We start from the raw sequence: 24,701 nt of genomic DNA, 5'->3' as shown, positions 1-24,701 counted from the left end.
TAGATAGATTACTGTTTGAACACATTACGTCTTGTTTGGTTACCTTGGTGTAGGATAATCGTGAGTTTTTATTACTCTAAATGACTGGAAAAAAAACACCTGTAATTAATGCCATGATTGAGGAGAGATAGGTACGTAAAAATATATATTTTGTAGTATCTTCAAAAAGCTTTTGCCAAATAAATAAAACTTAGTTCTCGAGCATCAGACTGAGAAAATCGTGGTTTCAGGATGATCAATGAGGAACAAGCATGCATCAATAGCAAATTCCAACTTTAATAAAAAATTTAAAATACCTTCTTATTTAAAACTAGTAGATCACACACTCAACTTTTTTTTTTTTAAATGAAAATATTACAATAAAACTTAAAGCTAGCCTTATCTAATTACTATACAAATCATACCCACGTGGAATGGTGCCAAGAATACTGGCTGCATTTCCGCGCTGGACAGCCAGGCTGATCCTGAACTAAGACTTTCGAGGAGGTTTGACTTTTTGAGGTTCGATTCTGGGCATTCACCTTTAACTTTGCGGAGTTTTGTGAGTTTTAAGCAGTTAAATATCACTTGCTTTAACAGTGAGAGAAAACATCGTGAGGAAACCAGCATGCCTAAGAGTTCTCTACAATGTTTTCAAAAGTATGTAGAGTCTGCCAATCCGCACTGGGCCAGCATGGCAGACTATGGCCTAAACCCTTTTCATTCTGAGAGTAGACCCGTACTCAGTAGTGAGCCAGCGATGGGTTGATAATGATGATGACGATTACTTCAAAACTTAAAATATTAACTCAGTAGGATTGGTGAGATTACTGTATCTATTTTAAGACTCTTTTCAACACTTGTACATCAAAATGTTTGAGAAATGATTCAAAGTTGAAATCTCCAATATTTCTTGGAGATTCACTAGCTCTGGCAACATTATAACAATAGGCTCCGCCCAGTACGTTTGACAATGGTTTGACAGAACTAGGACGCCATTCTCATTGGTTAGTGTCACTTATTTGTTATCTCTGTCTGACAGACTTAATTCATATATTGTTGTTCTTATCTTTGTGTTTTCTGCGCACTCATTGGTCGGATAAAACGATGTCTCTAGAATTGTCTACGACAATGTCGAATTCTATTGGTGGATTGGGGTCATTTCCAGAATTTTCTCGAATAATCCTGGCAAGGGTAGGCTTACTATATAAGCGGCCGGTTTGCCCGCCAAAGCATCCTCCCGATAAAAGACGCCCTAAGCATGTCCTTAACGATCCCGACGACCAGATAATGACCGACAATGCCCCCTTTTTCGAAGGGTTACACAAAACAAAGTTACAGCGTCTTCGCCGGCGAAGACGAGGTCCCCGATTCCTGACGTCACCCGGTCGTGGCCATGTGTCACGCCCCCGGGGACCCACTGACCAAAACATCAGATTAACAGCTCCTCCCATCCCAACGTTACCCTAAGCCGTGGTCCGAGCCTCGCAGGAGGCGCCCTTAGGATGGCGTTGCCCCCCGATCACTCTGAATTGTTCTTCGAGCTCTAGGGCTCACCCCCAGGCGGAGCTTCGCGCTCGCCAACCCCCCCGGTGACGCTGTAGCGGCCAGTAGGGCCTACGCAGCATAGTCAATCCGAAACAACAACACACCGCCAAAGCATGTATTACTCAAATAAACGAAGTGAAGTGAAGAAGTGAATTCGGTGAAAACACTCTACCAAAACAAAACTATTATACGTTTGTGTGAACTTTTAAAAGTGAAATAAAGTGAAAATGCCAGCAATTGGAATCGATCTCGGTACGACGTATTCTTGTGTCGGTGTGTGGCAACATGGAAACGTGGAAATCATCGCCAATGACCAGGGAAACCGAACAACACCATCCTACGTCGCGTTCACGGATACGGAGCGACTTATCGGCGATGCTGCGAAGAACCAAGTCGCTTTGAACCCGAACAACACCGTTTTTGATGCAAAGCGACTGATCGGAAGGAAATTCGACGATCCGAAAATTCAACAGGACATGAAGCATTGGCCTTTCAAAGTTGTTAACGACTGCGGCAAGCCGAAAATACAGGTCGAATTCAAAGGTGAAGTTAAACGTTTCGCGCCGGAAGAGATCAGTAGCATGGTGCTGACTAAGATGAAGGAGACAGCTGAAGCGTATTTAGGAAGCACAGTTCGAGATGCCGTTGTGACCGTTCCAGCGTACTTCAACGATTCTCAACGTCAAGCTACAAAGGACGCGGGTGCTATCGCCGGTCTGAATGTCCTACGTATCATAAACGAACCCACAGCAGCCGCATTAGCGTATGGATTGGACAAGAACCTCAAAGGGGAACGGAATGTATTGATCTTTGATTTGGGAGGCGGGACATTCGACGTTTCGATTTTAACCATCGACGAAGGATCCCTATTCGAAGTGAAGGCTACAGCCGGTGACACTCATTTAGGAGGTGAGGACTTCGACAACCGACTGGTCAACCATTTGGCTGATGAGTTCAAGCGGAAATACAAGAAGGATCTCAAAGGGAACTCCAGAGCTCTCCGTCGGTTAAGAACTGCTGCTGAAAGGGCCAAACGTACATTATCTTCGAGCACGGAAGCTACAATAGAAATCGATGCTCTTTATGAAGGAATTGATTTCTACACCCGAGTATCTCGAGCGAGATTCGAGGAGTTAAACTCTGATTTGTTCCGTGGAACTCTGGAGCCGGTTGAAAAAGCTTTGAAAGATGCTAAGCTGGACAAATCCTCCATCCACGACGTTGTCCTGGTGGGAGGTTCGACACGCATCCCGAAGATCCAGAGCATGCTCCAGAATTTCTTCTGTGGAAAGAAGCTGAACCTGTCCATCAACCCGGATGAAGCAGTAGCATACGGAGCTGCAGTGCAAGCTGCTATACTAAGTGGAGAACAACACAGCAAGATCCAGGATGTATTACTAGTCGATGTAGCTCCGTTGTCCCTTGGAATCGAAACCGCTGGAGGCGTCATGACTAAAATCGTAGAAAGGAACGCCAAAATCCCATGTAAGCAGAGTCAAACCTTCACAACATACTCGGATAACCAACCAGCTGTCACCATCCAAGTTTTCGAAGGTGAACGAGCTATGACCAAGGATAACAATCTACTTGGGAAGTTTGATTTAACTGGTATACCTCCAGCGCCACGTGGAGTACCAAAAATTGATGTCACATTCGATTTAGATGCCAACGGTATATTGAATGTGTCGGCCAAAGAAAATAGTACTGGCCGCAGCAAGAACATTGTAATCAAGAATGATAAGGGAAGGTTATCCCAAGCAGAGATTGATAGAATGCTCTCTGAAGCAGAGCAGTATAAAGAAGAAGATAGCCGCCAAAGAGAACGGGTCACATCTCGGAATCATTTCGAAACTTACATATTTGGTGTGAAACAAGCTATCGATGAAGCGGGAGATAAATTGAGTGAGCAAGAAAAAGAACAGGCAAGAAGAGAGTGTGATGATGCACTGAAGTGGCTTGATAATAACTCCTTAGCAGAGAAAGAAGAGTATGAGGATAAGTTGAAGGGTTTGCAGAGGATGTGTTCACCGTTGATGAGCAAGATGCATGGTGCTGGAGGAAACCCTGGTTACCAACAAGGAGCTAATGGTTATCCTGGACAGGGAGCGCAAGGTGGCTTCCCTGGTGGACAGGGTGGCTTCCCTGGTGGACAGGGTGGCTTCCCAGGTGGACAGGGTGGCTTCCCTGGTGGCTTCCAGCAAGGTGGACCGGGTGGCTTCCCTGGTGGTTTCCAGCAAGGAGGTGGTGGTTACCCAGGTTACCAACAGCAACAGCAGTCATACTCTGGACCGACAGTAGAAGAGGTCGACTAAAATCATAATTATTGTGGAATTTGTATTTTTTTTTCGACTGATTAGTTCCTAGTACCTAATAGACTGATTAGTTTTATAATTTTGCTTAATTATAACTTATTGTGTTAATTCCTTAAAATAACTGGTGATTTTGTATTCTGTGTTCAATACTCAATAAATAGAAAATTAAAATTAATTTTGTGTTTTTTATTTTTCTAAGTAAGTTAACTAATTAATAGTCGACGTATTTTAAACTGAGTCTTCGTGTTACCTCGACGTAACTCGACGACTCAGTTTAAAATGCGTCGACTATAACTATCTGCCGCACTCAGCCAATTAGTATGGATAAGGAATGCCTTGAGTAACGATTAAGCGACTCTGAGTGCGGCTGTAAGCTTAGTTTTACTTTTATACTTAGTAGGAAGGTATCCACTAGCAACAAAAGTTGCACTGTAAACACTTGTAGTAAGGCACTTTCTGCAATTTTTGTATACCTATGCCCTGTTTATCAAACATTACAAGTCTACAAGCTCACAAGTTACAAGTTACAAGAACTTTTTTACAAACTCTTGTAAATTATGTTTATCAAATAATTTCACAAGACTTGTAGGATTTTACAAGACTTGTAGAACTTGTATTTTTAATTTATACACTTTATTTTTGCTAAATTGCAAAATAATTTTTCAACCGTAATAAAATGTCGATAAAATAGAAATTACGGTACCATAACTAGTCAAGTTATTGTTAAAAATAAAACTTTTTTCAAATTATTTAATTTTGTGTTAAATAACCTATTTGCAAAACCTATTGCTTCTTATTTTATTTACCTACCTACTTTTATTTATTCTATTTCGGTACCTACACCAACAGGAAGTACCTATACTATACATTATTTTTCATGAATTAAGGTTAGACTTAAAATTTGGAAAAATAGATAGACTTTAAAAATTTTCGCTAGGCGAATTACATCGCAAAAAATGGCAAAATCTGATGCGAAAGTTACAATTATTCTTCAATTAAGTAATTCGTGACAAAAAAGATATTTTATTTGGCGCATTTACTGATAAATTATCTAAAGACCAAAAAATAGCAGAGTGGAAAGAAATACTATTGCTATGTCAGTCGCTTGGACTTGTATCTGCCGAAAAAGATTATGCCAGCATACTCGTATGTACATGAGACACGTTTTGGTCAAATTTAAGAAGAGCAACATGGATAAGTTTAATAAAATTACACCTTTGAATTATTTTATAGTTATTTTACCTATTTACTACTAGGTACTAGATAATTTAATTATTCTTTTATACAATATCATACTTGCATACAACTTGTAAAATAAATTAAGAGTCAATAGAGGCTCTCCAACTTTTTCGTTACAAGTTACAAGCTACAAGCTACAAGCTATAAAGGCATTTTTGATGAACAAAACCACAAATACAAGTGTGAAAAACACTTGTATTACAAGTGATATTACTCGTAGCTTGTAGTTTACAAGTGTAGTTTTGATAAACACATTCTTGTAAAAATGCTCAAATTTACAAGAGAAACGCTTGTAATACAAGACTTGTAACGTTTGATAAACAGGGCACTAGTCTACTATACTTTGACTTGCTCAAGTGTTCACATGCAAGTTGCTTGTCAGAGCAGACTTGTGCAAGTTCTAGTCAACTTAACTTGCTCAAGTGTTCACACTGCAAGTGACTTGTCAGAGTTGACTTGTGCAAGTTTTATTGCTTTGGAGTAGTTGCTAAGTAAAAAGCTCTGGGTTCGATTCCCAGTTGAGCTGTAGTAGGTAGGTAGGTAGTGCAAAACTTTATAGCCTGCTTAATTTTGAATTGTGTAGTGTAGATTGTGTTGTGGCTAAATAGATACAATGCATGCAAATAATTGCATTGCCTGTAGGAAAAAGTTTTCGGGTTCGATTCCCAGAATCCAGATGTTAATTATGAAAATAAGCCAGTACAAGACTCGTTTTGTAAAAGCCAGAAGATTTAAAAAAAATTACTCGTTATAGCCCAGATTTAGGCCGACCGCATACTATTGGATATTTTGTCTGTCGGGGGAAAACTTTCTGACGCATAGCGTACAGCACCTCGATTGCGGGAAACCTGCATCAATCATTATTACAATCTCAATTGTGCTGATTGGCTGAATTTGTGCGATTCTTGTTGCAACAATGCAAACAAGCCATCGCACGTATTTTTCTGATAGACAATTTCAAATGATGTGCGATCAATCTAATATGTAATTTAGGCAAAGAAGTCAAAAAGTTTTGACAATTAGCTCTTGACATTTGAGTTGTTTTGACCTGCGTTTTGACATATTTTTGTTGTACCCAGCCTTTACCCAGCTAGTCACAGACTACAGTGTATAGCTAGTGCCGGCCGGTCTAATTTTCGTGTTTCCACATTAAAATATGTAACATTATAGTTCAAGCGATTTAAATACGTGAATCATCCGTTGATATCAATATTTGATCCACCAAAAATCCGTAACTCCTCATGAGTGCAAAATGGATGAGTGGGAAGTGATAATACAAAGTTATCAAGACGAAAGTGATCCGAAAATCTTGAGCAAAGTCTTGCAAAGCGCTGAAAATGTGTTGGCTGAGGATTTAGCACCATTTGAGACAGGTGATTTTTATTTATTTACTAGCTTATGCTCGCGAACTCGTACGCGTGGACTACACACATTTCCCCCCTATTTCCACTCCCTTAGGGGTTGAATTTTCAAAAATCCTTTCTTAGCGGATGCATGCGTCAATGGACAATTTCTTAGTATATATAACCCCCTAATTTCTTAGTATATATTCCCCTATGAACAAAGACTTAAAAAACTTGAACTCAGCACTCTCAAAAGCTGGTGAAAAAGAGGCGATCTACTTGAAACTTACAAAATACTAAATAATTATTATAATGTCCCAAATTTTGAGAGCATGTATTCGAGAAGGAGCAATCCTAGATTTAGGGGACATGATATGAAGCTACAATATCAATTGCCATCGAAAAATCCATTAAAACACTTTCTGACCAACAGAGTTGTTCACATATGGAATAAATTGCCTAAGGATGTGGTCATTGCAAGTTTTGTTAACCAGTTCAAGAATAGATTAGACAAACATTTGGAAAACTCGAAGCACTTCTGATAGAGACGCATCAGCGAAAGCTGCTTAGTCATCATAATAGTAAATTTTCAATCTTTCAGAATGGATCCTATCAACTCTGCTGCACAAACCAGTGCATCTTCTAGAGGTTGTAGCGAACAAACGTACAGACAGCAGCTGGGACGTCTTTGTCCGTGGGGCCCTGAAACTGTTGGGTGACATTGTCACTAAGCATGCATCTGCTGAGAAATATTATGATGAAATTGTACAGGTACAAAAGTAATTTATAATTTTTATGATAGTGTTTTTACCTACACTTCAAGGAAATCACTACCCCTATTATAAATGCGAAAGTGTGTTTGTTTGTTGGTTTGTCCTTCAATCATGTCTCAATGGAGTAATGGATCAACTTGATTTTTTGCATGGGTATAGTTTAAGACCTGGACATAGGCTAAAGCTAAGGGTTCCAAACACACCTAGGTCTGAGTAGAACCCACAAACTCAGCTAGGTATTTTTTTTTTGAGTAAGTGGTGATACACTTTCTAGAACTAGAATTTATGATATAAAGTTGTTAAGTAACTCATTCCCAAGCTTTCTTATCATTTAAATAATCCTTTACATTGTAATAGGACTTTTCAGTAAGTTTACGTTTTATGAAAACTTTGAACTTGTTGAGAGACATCGCCAACATATCTTCTGGAAGCTTATTATACAAGCGTATATGTTATGTATACAGTAGGGTAGCTACATACTTCTTACGTTGTTGTATGAGTAAGTGGGTAGATTGCAAAAGTGTATGACATTGGGGCTGATTCTCTTGTACGCAATCTCTAAGCTAAACTAAATTAACAGGTGTACATCTAGTGTTATCCTTTTCCGCAAGCAACATTATGAAAGGGATAGCACGTGTCATTTTAGTTTAGTTTAGAGATTGTGTACAACGGAATTAGCCACAATCTCAGTTCATGTTGAACTCAAGTGTTTGATTTACTAAATAAATAAATAAAATAAATTAAATTAATAAATAAATAAAATAAATAAATAAATAAATAAAATTTACTAATCCAAACATAATAATATTATGTACGTTTTAAGAAATTAAATAGGTATTTTTTGCTTTAACGGTGAAGGAAAACATCGTGAGGAAACCTGCATGCCTGAGAGTTCTCCATAATGTTCTCAAAGGTGTGTGAAGTCTACCAATCCGCACATGGCTAAGCCTTCTCACTCTGCGAGAAGACCTGTGCTCTGTTGTGAGCCGGCGATAGGTTGATCATGATGACTCATTGAAAAGTTTTTAATATTTCTCAGCTATGTCTGCTACATTACGAGCCGCTGGTAAAGCAGCAGGCTCTCTCATGTGTGACGAGGGTGGCGCGCCGGTCGGCCGCGGGCGCGCGGGACTTCGCCAGACACGTGTCTGCTCTGCAGGAGACCACCACTTGTAAAGCGCCCCTCGCTGTTTTAGTGGGTAAGCATTCATTGAACTAAAATAGTACCTATAGCAGAGACATTTCAAATAAAAATCGAGTTCTAGAAAGGTGTTATGACCTGTTACCTATACTACTATGTATTCTGAGGTAGTAGGTCATCATCATCATCATCATCATCATTAACCGATAGACGTCCTCTGCTGGACATAGGTCTCTTATAGGGACTTCCACACGCCACGGTCTTGTGCCGCCGACATCCAGCGGCTCCCTGCGACTCGTCCGATGTCGTCCGTCCACCTAGTCGGGGGTCTTCCGACATTGCGTCTTCCGGTGCGAGGTCGCCATTCCAGCACCTTGGGACCCCAACGTCTATCGGTTGCACGAACTATGTGCCCCGCCCATTGCCACTTCAGCTTCGTAACCTGTTGGGCAATGTCGGTTACTCTAGTTCTCCTACGGATCTCCTCTCCTCATTTCCTCATTGATGACGTAAGAAACTCCGCACATAGCTCTCTCCATCGCGCGCTGAGGTAGTAATTAGTTACTAGTGTCAGAATATGAAACCTGTTGCAGGTACAATATGTGAACACCACCCGAGCGTGGTGGCGGATGACGTCACAAAAATATGGCGAGTTTACCTGAATTTACTGGATTCTAATAAATACACTGTGAGTAGACGTCCTTTCAAACAAGTTTAAAAAATCTATTAAAAGTATGCTCCTGAAAAAAGCATATTGCACAATCGAAGATTATACTACACAAATTTCAAACCCATATTTCACCCCCTTAGGGATTGAATTTTCAAAAACGCTTTCTTAGTGGATGCCTACGTCATAAAAGCTATCTGCATGCCAAATTTCAGCCTGATCCGTCCAGTAGTTTGAGCTGTGCGTTGATAGATCAGTCATCGTCAGTCAGTCACCTTTTCCTTTCATATATTTAGATGACAAGTCTACTTACTTAGTGACTTTGTAGTGATGAATGAACAAACGAAATGAGCAAAAATTCATAACTTTTGATTTTTTTTACTTTTACAGTGCGTTTTAGTATAAGTCCCGCTAATTGCTATAGCGCTGGAAGCATGTCTCATTAATCGAAATGACGTCATTTTGACGTCAGCCGAAATAAAAATATACCATCAGCTCGAAACTTCAGTCTAGTGCTGACGTCACTAAAATGGCGGCCACGCGCATTAGAAATTTGCGGGGCTTTTACAAAATTTAACTTTAAATTTTTAAATAATATTAGCCATGTTAAATGACTTATATTCCCCTTTCCTCTCCAACTAAGCGTCAAGCTTGTGCTAGGAGTAGGTACGAGAATAGTGCAACGGGCGGGGTTTGAACCGTCGACCTTTCAGTTTTCAGTCCACTCGTTTACCCGTTGAGCTATTGAGGCTCTAAAATTTGTACATTTAATTTATAGGTCACCGTGACGAAAGCAGTTCTAGAAGGGATATGTGGTCTATTCAAGCACTTTGGGATGGAGCTGCCCACTATGGAACTGAACGTATTGTATGACCAGCTGGTGACTTGTCTGGACCTGCCCAGGTGTGAGGAAGGTAGGTGGTTGACTAATATGATGAAGCAGTGGGTATAAATAAAAAACCGGCCAAGTGCGAGTCAGGCTCGCGCAATGAGGGTCTGTGCTACAGTCGTATTTGCACGATAATTCAAAAACTATGATGCATAAAAATAAATAAAAATCTGTTTTAAAATGTACAGGTAAATCCCTTTCATATGATACCCCACTTGGTATAGTCACTCACTTTGAAAGTTGAAAATACTAATTATTAGTTCATGACCACAATTTAATTTTTTTTTGTGTGATCTAACCCTAAATTCACGGTTTTCAGATTTTTCCCCAAATGTCTGCTATAAGATCTACTTATCTGCCAAATTTCATGATTCTAGGTCAACGGGAAGTACCCTGTAGGTTTCTTGACAGACAGACAGACAGACAACAAAGTGATCCTATAAGAGTTTCGTTTTTCCTTTTGAGGTACGGAACCCTAAAAAAGAGCAAAGCAGTACAATCACACTAATTTATTTGCAACTAGCTGATGCCCGCTACTTCGTACGCGTGAATTTAGGTTTTTAGAAACCTCGTGGGAACTCTTTGATTTTTCAGGATAAAAAGTAGCCTATATCCATGCAAAAATCACGTAAATCCGTTGCACTGTTGCGACGTGATTGAAGGACAAACCAATAAACCAAAAAACAAACACACTTTTGCATTTATAATAAGGATACTGAAGGGTACTGATTATCACTACCCCTATTATAAATGCGAAAGTGTGTTGTTGGTTTGTCCTTCAATCACGTCGCAACGGAGCAACGGATCGACGTAATTTTTTGCATGATTATAGTTTAAGACCTGGAGAGTGACATAGGCTACTTTTTAACCGACTTCCAAAAAAAGGAGGAGGTTCTCAATTCGACTGTATGTTTTTTTTTTGTATGTTTCTTACGCGATTACTCCGTCAATTATGAACCGTTTTTGATAATTCTTTTTTTGTTTAGTAGGACATACTTCAGAGGTGGTCCCATTCTAATTTGGTAAAGATCTGATGAATATCTTCGGAGATGGAGAACGTAACTCCTCAATTAATAAGCGTAAATTGCTCTCGATCAGTGTAATAGCTTCGTTCTTACGTTACGTTATACGTTCTTAAAGAACGTTTTGAGTACCGATGTGATACACACTCTTTTTCTCTTCGTTCTCAAAATAATCTACACCTGAAAATTCCTACACACTCCTCTTCTTATCATGCTAAATCATTTACTGTTACCGCTATACTGCTATGGAATTCTCTCCCCTTGGATATCAAACAGTCTCAATCACTATCAATTTTTAAAACAAAATTGAAGCTATTTTATTTATCCTCCATTTGATGTGTTTATTTATTTTTACTTTTATTCCACTTATCTGTTGTCTATTCCTCTCTTATTTACTGTTGTATTTTCATTTATATATATATACGTATATTATGTGTATTTACTTTATTTAATTAGTACACCCCTTCCGCTTTCTTTAATTTTTACAATATGCTCTACCCTAAGGGTGCCTGGAAGAGATCGCTATTTTAGCGATAAGGCCGCCTATTGTACTTGCTGTATTTGTTATATGTCTATTGTTTTTGTTTTGGTGTACAATAAAGCATATTTTACTTTGCTTTTACTTACTTTAGCTTTGTAAAAAGTGGTTTTTTCGTTTCAGTTACTCTAAAAATCTTCGGAAACTACGCACACTTGTTCCGCGAGCGCATATCTGGTGACAAGCGCGTTCGCACACTGGCGTGGTGCTGCGACGGTGTGTGCGCACGACCTACCATACTAGCGATGTATAGAGCCGTGCTTGGCTCTATCACTGATGTGGATTCTATTCAGGTACTAGCTTATTCCCGCGACTTCGCGTGGACTACATAAATTTCAAACCCCTATTTAACCCCCTTAAGGGATGAGTTTTCAAAAATCCTTTCTTAGCGGATACTGCCACCACACTTGTCCAAAGGGACATGTATGTACTTATATCACTAGCTTATGCCTGCGACTCCGTTCGCGTGGACTGCACCGATTTCTAATCCCAATTTCACCCCCTTAGGGGTTGAATTTTCGAGTTAGCGGATGCCTACGTCATAATAGCTATCTGCATGCAAAATTTCAGCCCGATCCGTCCAGTAGTTTGAGCTGGGCGTTGATAGATCAGTCAGTCAGTCAGTCAGTCAGTCAGTCACCTTTTCCTTTTATATATTTAGATTATGAGTAAAAAGCTGTGATAGCCTAGTGGTTAGGACGTCCGCCTTCCAATCGAAGGTCGGGGGTTCGAACCCGGGCACCTCTAACTTTTCGGAGCTATAGATAGATAGATAGATAGAAATACTTTATTGCACACAAAAATATTACATAACTATTACAAAAAAACTAAACCTAAAAAATAATTGTATGCAAAGGCGGCCTTATTGCTCACAGCAATCTCTACCAGGCAACCTTTGGAGAAAGGAGAAACTAGGTGTGTAGGATAGTACTTACACGCAATACAGACAAATGAAGTAGTATAATATTATATAATATAATGTGCGTTTTAAGTAATTAAATATCACTTGCTTTAACGGTGAAGGAAAACATCGTGAGGAAACCTGCATGCCTGAAAGTTCTCCATAATGTTCTTAAAGGTGTGTGAAGTCTACCAATACGCACATGGCCAGCGTGGTAGACTATGGGCAAACCCTACTCACTCTGAGAGGAGACCTGTGCTCTGTAGTGAGCCGGCGATGGGTTGATCATGATGATTATGAGTATATCCCTATCATCATCATCATCATCACCTCAGCTCATAGCCGACTCACTACTGAGCACGGGCCTCCTGTCAGAACGAGAAGGGCTTAGATCATAATATTATAGTGCATCACGCTGTTCTCAAAGGTGTGTGAAGTCTGCCCATCCGCACCTAGCCAACATGGCGGACTGTGGCTCTTCTCACTCTGAGAGGAGACCCGTGCTCTGTAGTGAACCAGCAATGGGTTGATCATCATGATTTGCTGGCGACATTTTTGTACGATAGATCAAAAACTATTATCCATAAAAATAAATAAAAATCTGTTTTAGAATACACAAGTGAAGACCTTTCATATGATACCCCACTTGATATAGTTATCTTACTTAAAATATTATTTGTTCTTGGACACATTTTAAGGGTTTCGGATTTTTCCCTTTACATGTGCCATAAAAACTACCTTTCATGATGCTACGTCAACGCGAAGTACCTTTAGGTTTTCTTGACAGACACGACGGATAGACAGATAGACAACAAGAGGTACGGAACCCTAAAAATTCAGATGAGTAATGTTCTTGTTCCAGAAAATTCTAGAAAGTGAAATCTACCCCCGAATAAAATCATCCCGCTTCTATGAGAGGTTCACAGCGTTGCGTGTATTGACAGACGCACACACACGCAGTATTGTGAGTGATCTGAGCGAGTACGTGGACCTGCAAGCTCTGGAGAGCCATTTGAGGAACGGAAACGTGGACTATGAGACCTGTGAAGCCGTAAGTAGTTTTAGTACGTTTTGCCGTGTACGATATCGTCCCCGTGTACGATATCGTAAGCCTAGGTGTTTTTTCAGTGTACGATATCATAATCCTAGTAAAGCAGTAGGCATTTCTTTTCGTTTATTAAATCATCGTGGGTTGACTATACCCAAAAATCTATAAACGCCCTCCGAGTCCAGTATAATAACATCTTCAGAATAATGTTGGGACTGCCTCGGTACTGTAGCGCGTCCGGTATGTTTGCGGATAACTGTGTAGACGGCTTCTTCGCAATCCCAACATTATCCTGAAGGTGATAGCAGACAGACAGGACAGCGCTCTCAAAGCGCACTGGATGTCTGCATTAGTTAATAAGTATATTAATTATATTAACTAACATAGAATAAGTTTCTTACTAACATACATTATATTATAATATAGTTACTAACATAGATTAAGATGGTTACTAACATAATATTGTGGGCCTTTGATGTCTGTGAAATAAAGATTATTTATTTTATTTATTTATTAAACCAAACCGTGAACTATATCGTCCCAGTATACGATATCGCAAGCCTAGGTGTTTTGTCCACTCAAAGAAACCGTGCACGATATCGTCCCCGTATACGATATCGTAAGATTAGAGCCGTGAATGTTTCCTACACTAAAAGAAGCCGTGAACGATATCGTCTCTGTGTACGATATCGTGACTCTAGCTGCAACTCCTTAGCTCTTTCTAACACACAGAACACACACTCACACACACACACACAAACACACACACACAAACACATACACATACACGCACGACACACTGCATGCTAATTGTTTAGACTTAAGTATTTATAGTTTTTGTTAACACAACTATTATGTTTGAGACTGAGGAGGAGGAGTGGGGACCCTGAGACACAGGTTTCTTCTTCTTTTCTTGTCTATGGCTCTATGTACTGCGGTTTTGTTGTCCGCAAGAATTCCGCCAATGTCAATTCAGTGGAGAAAACATCGTTGTAATTTGGTTCTTGAATTCCTTTCATGAGAGACTTTTCTTTCTAACCCACAGACTACAGTGTATATAAACCTTTGTTAGACCTACACATCACAAGGACAACACAAGTTGTTAGTTTATACATTGGACAATTAGTATGATTTTAGTTTAACATAAAGGAAATATAACAATTAATAATATAAAACATTAAACATTGATGTTAGAGATACATTATAATTTAATATCATACAAATTAATATAATTGCATAGACATCTTAGGATCGAAGGGTTAGGAAAAGAGAGGAGATAAGGGAAATGAATTGGGCGAGGGATATTATGGGGTAGAAACTCGTACAAAGATATGGGGTGGTTAGTACAGTTGAAAAATATGTGCTCGACTGTTCCCTCATCCAGACCACATTCACAAAGCGAGCTATCTCTCACCCTGATTCTATTTAAAAACACTGGAGAGCATATGTGACCTAATCGTAGCCTACATAGAACGGATATTGTGGCTAATTCCGTTGTACACAATCTCTAAACTAAACTAAAATGGCACGTCTAAATCTATTGCTATCCCTTTCATGATGTTGCTTGCGGAAAAGGATAGCACTAGATTTAGACCTGTTAATTTAGAGATTGTGTACAAGAGAATTGGCCCCATTGTCCTTTTATTTAGTTTTTTGGATTTGAAAAACCAGGGTTTGCGGGGAATATTGGGCTGGATATATCTATAGTGTTTGGCTATGTTTAATTGGGTAGTATTCCATCTTACATTCCAGTCCTTATGCATGTAAGTTTTAGCCAGAGGGATGAGGTCTCTTGGGAAGATACAGCTACAGGTTTATCAAACTTACTTCAGGGTTCCCGACACTAAACTGTAAACCGACATTGTGGCTAATTCCATTGTACACAATCTCTAAACTAAACTAAAATGGCTCGTCTAAATCTATTGCTATCCCTTTCATGAAGTTGCTTGCAGAAAAGGATAGCACTAGATTTAGACCTGTTAATTTAGTTTAGATTAGAGTTTGTGTACAAGGGAATCGGCCCCAATGTTGTCATAAATAAATTTTCATTTTCATTTTTTCGTTTTTCTTTCGTCCACTCAACCAAGCCGTGAACGGGTTTGTATACGATATCGTATGATATATTCTCCCACTGACTTTCATCTATTAATTCGTCCCATAGATATCTTGGAGCGTGCAGTCTAAAGTGCCATTCAGCGATCGCCTGTTGCAGTCCGCCATTTTGTTCTACGATCGTTTTCCCGCCAACAAGAGAAAGGACGTCGTTATTTACCCTTTATTACAAGCTGATAAAGAACTGAGGATTGTAAGTATAACTTTTTACCTACAGTTTACCACCATACCATTACCACCATTTCACCACCGAACCGCAAGACGTCGGGCGAGTTTCCATCCTTATGTCGTCGACATACCATCTACACGCACGAAACGTTTTGCGTCATCATTCCTCATACGTATGGCTAAGGTTTGGAATACTCTTCCGCGATATGTGTTTCCTACCAATTACAACCCGGGTATCTTTAAAACAAGAGTGAATAGGCATCTTCTAGGTAAACGCGTCCCATCTTAGGCCGCATCATCACTTCCCATCAGGTGTGATTGTGGTCAAGCGTACACCTATAATGAATAAAAAAAAAAAAAAGGTCACGAAGTTACAGTACACAGCAGTAAATAATGTGCATCGACCTTTAGAAGGAGATAGCGGATTTGTAGAGCGTTTTGAATTCAAATTTCTTTATTGCGAATCTGGGTAAATAGTGGAGATGTTACAAAAACAAAAAGATACAGCCAAATTCTGACTATCAGCATGCAATATGTTATGATATACCTAACACACGTGTAGATAGTTTTGATAAAATTAGTCACAAAAAAATACAAATTTCAATTATAGTATTTACTAGCTTATTCCCGCGACTTCGTCCGCGTGGACTACATAAATTTCAAACCCCTATTGCACCCCCTTAGGCGATGAGTTTAATCCTTTCTTAGCGGATGCCTACGTCATAATAGCTATCTGCATGCAAAATTTCAGCCCGATCCGTCCAGTAGTTTGAGCTGGGCGTTGATAGATCAGTCAGTCAGTCAATCAGTCAGTCACCTTTACCTTTTATATATTTAGACTAGCTTATGCTCGCGACTTCGTCCGCGTGGACTACAAAATTTCAAACCCCTATTGCACCCCCTTAAGAGTTGAATGTTCAAAAATCCTTTCTTAGCGGATGCCTACGTCATAATAGCTATCTGCATGCCAAATTTCAGCCCGATCCGTCCAGTAGTTTGAGCTGGGCGTTGATAGATCAGTCAGTCAGTCAGTCAGTCAGTCAGTCACCTTTTCCTTTTATATATTTAGATTACGAATGTCAAAAATTAAAATAAAACTAAAACTTCTCTAGAAGGTAATCATTAATCTTTAATCTATATATATAAAAGGAAAAGGTGACTGACTGACTGAATGACTGACTGACTGACTGACTGATCTATCAACGCACAGCTCAAACTACTGGACGGATCGGGCTGAAATTTGGCATGCAGATAGATATTATGACGTAGGCGTCCGCTAAGAAAGGATTTTTGAAAATTCAACTCCTAAGGGGGTGAAATAGGGTTTTGAAATTTTGTAGTCCACGCGGACGAAGTCGCGAGCATAAGCTAGTCGAATAATATGTCTTTACTAACAGTGAAGTTTTTAAATTCTCGCGTCTCAATTATATATTTGGGCAAGTGATTTTAGAAGAGTGGGCCAGTGGAGAAAAATCTTTTTTTTTTTTTTTTTTTTTTTTTTTTTTTTCATTTATTTGGATCACTAACAGCTAATCATATACATCAAATACAAATTTAACAATACAAAAGTTTTAAGAGAATTGAGCGGTTCTACTGGCGGCGGAGGGTGCCGCAGTTTGAGCAGATGCCTTTTACATTTGAGGTTTTCATATAAACTTAAGTTTTGTTTAATGAAAATGATAGTCTCATAAATATATATACATGGCATAGTCAAAATTTTTTTTTTTTTTTTTACTCAGATACAAGTTAGCCCTTGCCTGCAATCTCACCTGATGGTAAGTGATGATGCAGTCTAAGATGATAGCGGGCTAACCTGGAAGGGGTATGGCAGTTTTTATTAAACCCATACCCCTTTGGTTTCTACACGGCATCGTACCGGAACGCTAAATCGCTTGGCGGCACGGCTTGGCCGGTAGGGTGGTAACTAGCCACGGCCGAAGCCTCCCACCAGACCAGACCAGAAATTTAGAAATTATAAAATTCCAAACCCCTGCCAGGAATCGAACCCGGGACCTCCCACTAAAATTATATTTCTACATTCATTTCATATATGGAAAAAATATTATTTTAAACGTAAAATAGGTATGAGTGACAGAGACAACGCTCTTCAAAGCCTAAATGTCATTCTAAAGGCTGATGTACTTTGTTTTCTGCCGCATACTGTACACATAAAATATGACAGAAAAAGTTTCGCTTCAACTTTATTCAAGAACCTAAATCCACGCGAACGAAGTCGCGAGCATCAGCTAGTTTATAATAAGGGTATTGAAGTACTGATTTAAATTAAATTTCTATGAATATATGTAAAGAAAACCACTTTACCCATGGACACCTATTTAGTGCTTTTCTTTAATTTATTACTTTGTCTTTGGTGCATAAAAGACATATCCTGAAGTCTGTGGACTTAGCTTGTCAAATGTCACTACTGACAGTTATGTCAATTGAATCTGAAGTTTTGTCGGTGTTTTGAAGTAAACGGACAATGGGGCCGATTCTCTTGTACACAATCTCTAAACTAAACTAAATTAACAGGTCTAAATCTAGTGCTATCCTTTTCCGCAAGCAACATTATGAAAGGGATAGCAATAGATTTAGACGTGTCGTTTTAGTTTAGTTTAGAGATTGTGTACAATGGAATTAGCCACATTTTGTGTTTATAATTAGAAAGATTAATTGTTAAAACCATAAATAAAGGCTTTAAATGTTGTTTCTGTAGTTGTATAGAAACGCAATTAAGTCTTGGTTTCATTCCCCGAATCCACTCAAGAATAAAATAACATTATATATAGAGAGGAGAGAAGTCCTAACATTATCCTGAAGGTGATAGCAGACAGACAGGACAGCGCTCTCAAGGCGCACTGGATGTCTGCATTAGTTAATAAGTATATTAATTATATTAACTAACATAGAATAAGTTTCTTACTAACATACATTATATTATAATATAGTTACTAACATAGATTAAGATGGTTACTAACATAATATTGTGGGCCTTGATGTCTGTGAAATAAAGATTATTTATTTATTTATATATATCAAATATTTGAAAAGAGCAACCGCCGAGTTTCTTGCTGGTTCTTCTCGGTAGGAAAGGCATTCCGAACCAGTGGTAGATGCATCCGACCATTCGTAAGTACTTGTAAAAGTTTATACGAATAAAAAAGATTTTTATTTTATTTTTTTATTTTATATTTCAGTCAATAACCAGTTTCCTGATCGCTGAATCTCTTCAGCCCGCTACGAAGGAGCAGTGTATGAAGCTATGGCAGGACTTGTTCGACACCAACAGTAACACGGACAACATTGTCCTAGAGAACTCTATATACATAGCACAAGATGTTATAGAGTATGTGACGCGAGTAGTTCACACGTTTCTAGAAGGAGATGAAGTGGTAAGTACTTTTTAAGGTTCCGTACCTCAAAACCTGTGGTAGCCTAGTGGTTAGGACGTCCGCCTTCCAATCGGAGGTCGGGGGTTCGATCCCGGGCACCTCTAACTTTTCGGAGTTATGTGCGTTTTAAGTAATTAAATATCACTTGCTTTAACGGTGGAGGAAAACATCGTGAGGAAACCTGCATGCCTGAGAGTTCTCCGTAATGTTCTCAAAGGTGTGTGAAGTCTGCCAATCTGCACTTGGCCAGCGTGGTAGACTATGGCCAAAACCCTTTTCACTCTGAGAGGAGACCTGTGCTCTGTAGTGAGCCGGTGATGGGTTGATCATGATGATGATCATCATGACCTCAAAAGGAAAAACGGAACCCTTATAGGATCACATTGTTGTCTGTCTGTATGCCAAGAAACCTACAGGGTACTTCCCGTTGACCTAGAATCATGAAATTTGGCAGGTAGGTAGATCTTATAGCTGATATTAGGGGAAAAATCTGAAACCGTGAATTTGTGGTTACATCACACAAAAAATAATTAATTGTGGTCATGAACTAATAATTAGTATATTCAATTTTCGAAGTAAGATAACTATATCAAGCCAGGTATCATATGAAAGGTCTTCACCTGTGCATTTTAAAACAGATTTTTATTTATTTTTATGCATCATAGTTTTTGAATTAACGTGCAAAATGTCGAAAAAATATGACTAGTGCGGAACCTTCGTTGCCCGAGCCTGACTCGCACTTTGTCGGTTTTTTTTCTTTTGAGGTGCGGAACCCTAAAAATTGCAAATCGGCCCAGAAATCTTTGTACATACATAAACAACGATCCGAATTGAGAAACTCCGCCTTTTTGGAAGTCGATTAAAAAGATAAATTATTTTATTCCAGTCGCTTCCCGAAGCAATGCCCCAGCTACTGTCCCTGCTAGTGGCCGTGCTGTGTTTGAACTCGGCCAGCGACTTGCCTTGCTCGCGACTCGCGCGAGTGCTGCGTCGCTGCGCGAACATCCACTCTGAAGTGACACCGGCGGCCATTTTGTGTGGCTTGTACTCGGGTGAAGTTTATGAGGTAGGTTTATAAGAATTTATACCATACTAGCTGATGCCCACGGGTTCGTCTGCGTGGATTTAGGTTTTTAAAATCCTGTGGTAACTCATTAATTTTCCGGGATAAAAAGTAGCCTATGTCTTAATCCAGGGTATAATGTATCTCCATTCCAAATTTCAGCCAAATCCGTCCAGTAGTTTTTGCGTGAAGGAGTAACAAACACACACACACACACACACACACACACCCATACGAAATAACCCACACACATACAAACTTTCGCCTTTATAATATTAGTCGGGATTTATTTCAGGATATCTCTTTCGCTCAGTGTGACGATGAGGACATGCTGCTGGAATGCGCGCTGGCACTGTTGGGCATGCCGGATGACGTCACCAGTAAATGTCTGCCCAGGGACATGATTACAGCGCTTGAGGTAAATTAAAACTACCTGACTATTCATAAGCACGTGTAAAAAGTTTACATGAATAAAAAAACATTCTATTCTATTCTATTCTATTCTATTCTGAGGTGAGGATTACAAGACACGCCCTTACTAGCTATGCTCCATAACAACTATGAAGCTAAAGACTGACTTGTAACATTATAGCGTTTTTATAAGTCAAACTAAAGACAGACTTGTAACATTCTAGCGTTTTTATAAGTCAAACTAAAGACAGACTTGTAACATTCTAGCGTTTTTATAAGTCAAACTAAAGACAGACTTGTAACATTCTAGCGTTTTTATAAGTCAAATTAAAGACAGACTTGTAACATTCTAGCGTTTTTATAAGTCAAACTAAAGACAGACTTGTAACATTCTAGCGTTTCTATAAGTCAAATTAAAGACAGACTTGTAACATTCTAGCGTTTTTATAAGTCAAACTAAAGACAGACTTGTAACATTCTAGCGTTTTTATAAGTCAAACTAAGGACGTCAAACTAAAGACAGACTTGTAACATTCTAGCGTTTTTATAAGTCAAACTAAAGACAGACTTGTAACATTCTAGCGTTTTTATAAGTCAAACTTAAGACAGACTTGTAACATTCTAGCGTTTTTATAAGTCAAACTAAAGACAGACTTGTAACATTCTAGCGTTTTTATAAGTCAAACTAAAGACAGACTTGTAACATTCTAGCGTTTTTATAAGTCAAATTAAAGACAGACTTGTAACATTCTAGCGTTTTTATAAGTCAAACTAAAGACAGACTTGTAACATTCTAGCGTTTTTATAAGTCAAATTAAAGACAGACTTGTAACATTCTAGCGTTTTTATAAATCAAACTAAAGACAGACTTGTATCATTCTAGCGTTTTTATAAGTCAAACTAAAGACAGACTTGTAACATTCTAGCGTTTTTATAAGTCAAACTAAAGACAGACTTGTAACATTCTAGCGTTTTTATAAGTCAAACTAAAGACAGACTTGTAACATTCTAGCGTTTTTATAAGTCAAACTAAAGACAGACTTGTAACATTCTAGCGTTTTTATAAGTCAAACTAAAGACAGACTTGTAACATTCTAGCGTTTTTATAAGTCAAACTAAAGACAGACTTGTAACATTCTAGCGTTTTTATAAGTCAAACTAAAGACAGACTTGTAACATTCTAGCGTTTTTATAAGTCAAACTAAAGACAGACTTGTAACATTCTAGCGTTTTTATAAGTCAAACTAAGGACGTCAAACTAAAGACAGACTTGTAACATTCTAGCGTTTTTATAAGTCAAACTAAAGACAGACTTGTAACATTCTAGCGTTTTTATAAGTCAAACTAAAGACAGACTTGTAACATTCTAGCGTTTTTATAAGTCAAACTAAAGACAGACTTGTAACATTCTAGCGTTTTTATAAGTCAAACTAAAGACAGACTTGTAACGTTATTTCGCAATGTGTAGGTGTCACAAATAAATTTAATTTTAACTAGGTTACGCTCGCGACTTCATCCGCGTGGACTACACAAATGTCTAACCCGTATTTCACCCCCTTAGGGATTGAATTTTCAGAAATTCTTTCTTAGCGGATGCCTACGTCACAATAGCTATCTGCATGCCAAATTTTAGCCCGATCCGTCCAGTAGTTTGAGCTGTGCGTTGATAGATCAGTCAGTAAGTCACCCTTTTGATTTGAGCCTCGATAGATCAACAGTTAAAGGAGCGGACTGAAATCCGAAAGGTTAAGGTTCAAACCCCGCACGTTGCACTATTGTCGTACCTACTCTTAGCAGAAGCTTTACGCTTAATTGGAGGGAAAAAGGGAATATTCATCTAGGACTAGTCATCGTGATAAACTTGGCTAATCTAAATATATAAAAGGAAAAGGTGACTGACTGACTGATCTATTAACGCACAGCTTAAACCACTGGACGGATCGGGCTGAAATTTGGCATGCGGATAGCTATTATGACGTAGGCTTAAGAAAGGATTTTTGAAAATTCAGCCCCTAAGGGGGTGAAATAGAGGTTTCATATTTGTGTAGTCCACGCGGATGTCGTGGAAATAGGTTAGTATTATTTAAAACTGAAAAAAAATCATAAACACTACTGTTCTGTAAAATTTACTTTTAGATAATATTCTCAAGCAACAATATCGAGTCGTCCACACTAAGCAAGGCTGTGCAGGAATTGGACAAACTCTTGCAGGAAAATAGAGAGTTATACGACAAGTGTCTCCAGGTTGTACAGAATGTAGTCAAACTGTCGCAACGAACAGACAAGAAGAGCAGAGCTGATAGAGTCTTGTATCGGGATATTGTTATGTTTTTAGGTATGTTACTTTTTAACCATGTATTCACTGAGTTAGGGCGTCCGCCTTCTAGTCGGAGGTCGGGGGTTCGATCCCGGGCACACACTTCTAACTTTTCGGAGTTATGTGCGTTTTAAGAAATTAAATATCACTTGCTTTGACGGTGAAGGAAAAGGTGACTGACTGACTGACTGACTGACTGACTGACTGACTGACTGACTGACTGATCTATCAACGCACAGCTCAAACTACTGGACGATCCGGGCTGAAATTTGGCATGCAGATAGCTATTATGGCGTAGGCATCCGCTAAGAAAGGATTTTTGAAAATTCAACTCCTAAGGGGGTGAAATAGGGTTTTGAAATTTTGTAGTCCACGCGGACGAAGTCGCGAGCATAAGCTAGTATATTATAAATGCGAAAGTGTGTCTGTCTGTTTGTCTGCGAGCTTTTCACGGCCCAGCAGTGCAACCGATTTTGATGAAATTCGGTACAGAGTTAGCTTACATCCCGGGGCTACATATGCTACTTTTTATCCCGGAAAATCTAGGAGTTCCCACGGGATTTTTAAAAACCTAAATCCATGCGGACGAAGTCGCGGGCATCATCTAGTTGTATATAATTTTCAGGTAAATATGGAATGCAGTACGATTATGAAGATCAGATCACAAATTCTGAAAAGTTACTTATATACAAATTGAAGAATACCCTCATTTTGGATATACCTCATGACGACGGAATGTTAAAGGTAGAGTATTAAAAAAACCGGCCAAGTGCGAATCAGACTCGCGCACTGAGGGTTCCGTAGTACAATCGTATTTTATCGACATTTTGCACGATAAATCAAAAACTACTAACTAGATCTCGTTCAAACCTGCAATTTTCGGTGGAAGTTTGCATGGTAATGTACATCATATATATTTTTTTAGTTTTATCATTCTCTTATTTTAGAAGTTACAGGGGGGGGGAGGGGGGAGGGGGGGGGGGACACACATTTTACCACTTTGGAAGTGTCTCTCGCGCAAACAACAGTGTAGCTGAATACCTAAATAAATAAATTAAATATCTTTTCAGAATAAAAAAAAAAAAAAAAAAAGGAGGCGGTTCTCAATTCGGCCCGTTTTTTTTAAATCTAGTTGGTGGTGCATGGTACAGCTGCCTATAGACAATTTGATCATAATATCTAATCTAAGCTCTAATTTGTATTACAATAGATGAAATTTGTAATTTTAAGGAATATAATATGTTAAAAATTAAATTATTTTACTATGTACTAATTTTGCATGCCTGATTATTGTAAGGTGAAATATTTATACCGGATTTTTTTATAAACATCTCAGTGTAAAAATGTTTCTGCAAATAAAGAATCTTGAATCTTGAATCTTGAATCTTGAATCTTGAAACTATTCAGTTTAGAAAAAAATTATATTAGAAACGTCAATATCATTTTTGAAGACCTATCCATAGATACCCCACACGTATGGGTTTGATGAAAAAACAATTTTTGAGTTTCAGTTCTAAGTATGGGGAACCCCAAAAAAATTTTTTTTTCTATTTTTGTGTAAAAATCTTAATGCGGTTCACAGAATACATCTACTTACGAAGTTTCAGCTCTTATAGTTTCGGAGAAAAGTGGCTGTGACATACGGACGGACAGACAGACAGACATGACGAATCTATTAGGGTTCCATTTTTTGCCATTCGGCTACGGAACCCTAAAAACCTAATTGCAAGTTGATCATCGTCATTATCAACCGATAGACGTCCACTGCTGGACATAGGTCTTTTGTAGACTTCTACAAAAGACCTATGGATTGTGTTTAGGTAGTATAATCAAAGCGC

At 38.7% G+C, this 24,701-nt stretch overlaps 2 protein-coding genes across 3 annotated transcripts in view; both read left to right on the top strand.

Moving 5' to 3' along the window:
- The first annotated feature begins 1,636 nt into the window (after positions 1-1,636).
- Positions 1,637-4,014, top strand: LOC117994525 (heat shock protein 68-like). 2 transcript variants are annotated; one of them, XM_034982459.1, is made up of 2 exons: positions 1,637-3,637; positions 3,701-4,014. In XM_034982459.1, exons 1-2 carry the CDS (start codon positions 1,755-1,757, stop codon positions 3,837-3,839), a joined length of 2,022 nt encoding a protein of 673 aa, XP_034838350.1. In that variant the 5' UTR covers positions 1,637-1,754; the 3' UTR covers positions 3,840-4,014. The 2 variants fall into 2 exon arrangements, with proteins under 2 accessions (XP_034838350.1, XP_034838349.1); XM_034982458.1 differs by having other exon boundaries at positions 1,637-4,014.
- Positions 4,015-6,196: 2,182 nt separating this feature from the next.
- The window catches only part of LOC117994281 (uncharacterized), a 34,917-nt gene continuing 16,412 nt past the window's right edge, over positions 6,197-24,701 (top strand). The window contains exons 1-13 of the mRNA XM_069507392.1: positions 6,197-6,451; positions 7,023-7,192; positions 8,234-8,393; positions 8,929-9,023; positions 9,781-9,916; positions 11,575-11,744; positions 13,215-13,403; positions 15,562-15,705; positions 18,878-19,072; positions 19,959-20,138; positions 20,431-20,553; positions 22,683-22,881; positions 23,489-23,607. Of these exons, the coding sequence (XP_069363493.1) occupies positions 6,331-6,451; positions 7,023-7,192; positions 8,234-8,393; positions 8,929-9,023; positions 9,781-9,916; positions 11,575-11,744; positions 13,215-13,403; positions 15,562-15,705; positions 18,878-19,072; positions 19,959-20,138; positions 20,431-20,553; positions 22,683-22,881; positions 23,489-23,607 (2,001 nt within the window). The 5' untranslated portion in view covers positions 6,197-6,330. The remainder of the gene's footprint in view (positions 6,452-7,022; positions 7,193-8,233; positions 8,394-8,928; positions 9,024-9,780; positions 9,917-11,574; positions 11,745-13,214; positions 13,404-15,561; positions 15,706-18,877; positions 19,073-19,958; positions 20,139-20,430; positions 20,554-22,682; positions 22,882-23,488; positions 23,608-24,701) is intronic.

Source organism: Maniola hyperantus, chromosome 26 (genome assembly GCF_902806685.2).
Source record: "Maniola hyperantus chromosome 26, iAphHyp1.2, whole genome shotgun sequence".
NCBI lineage: Eukaryota > Metazoa > Arthropoda > Insecta > Lepidoptera > Nymphalidae > Maniola > Maniola hyperantus.
The sequence above is the reverse complement of the archived record's forward strand: the minus strand, read 5'-3'. Positions and strand labels throughout refer to the sequence as shown.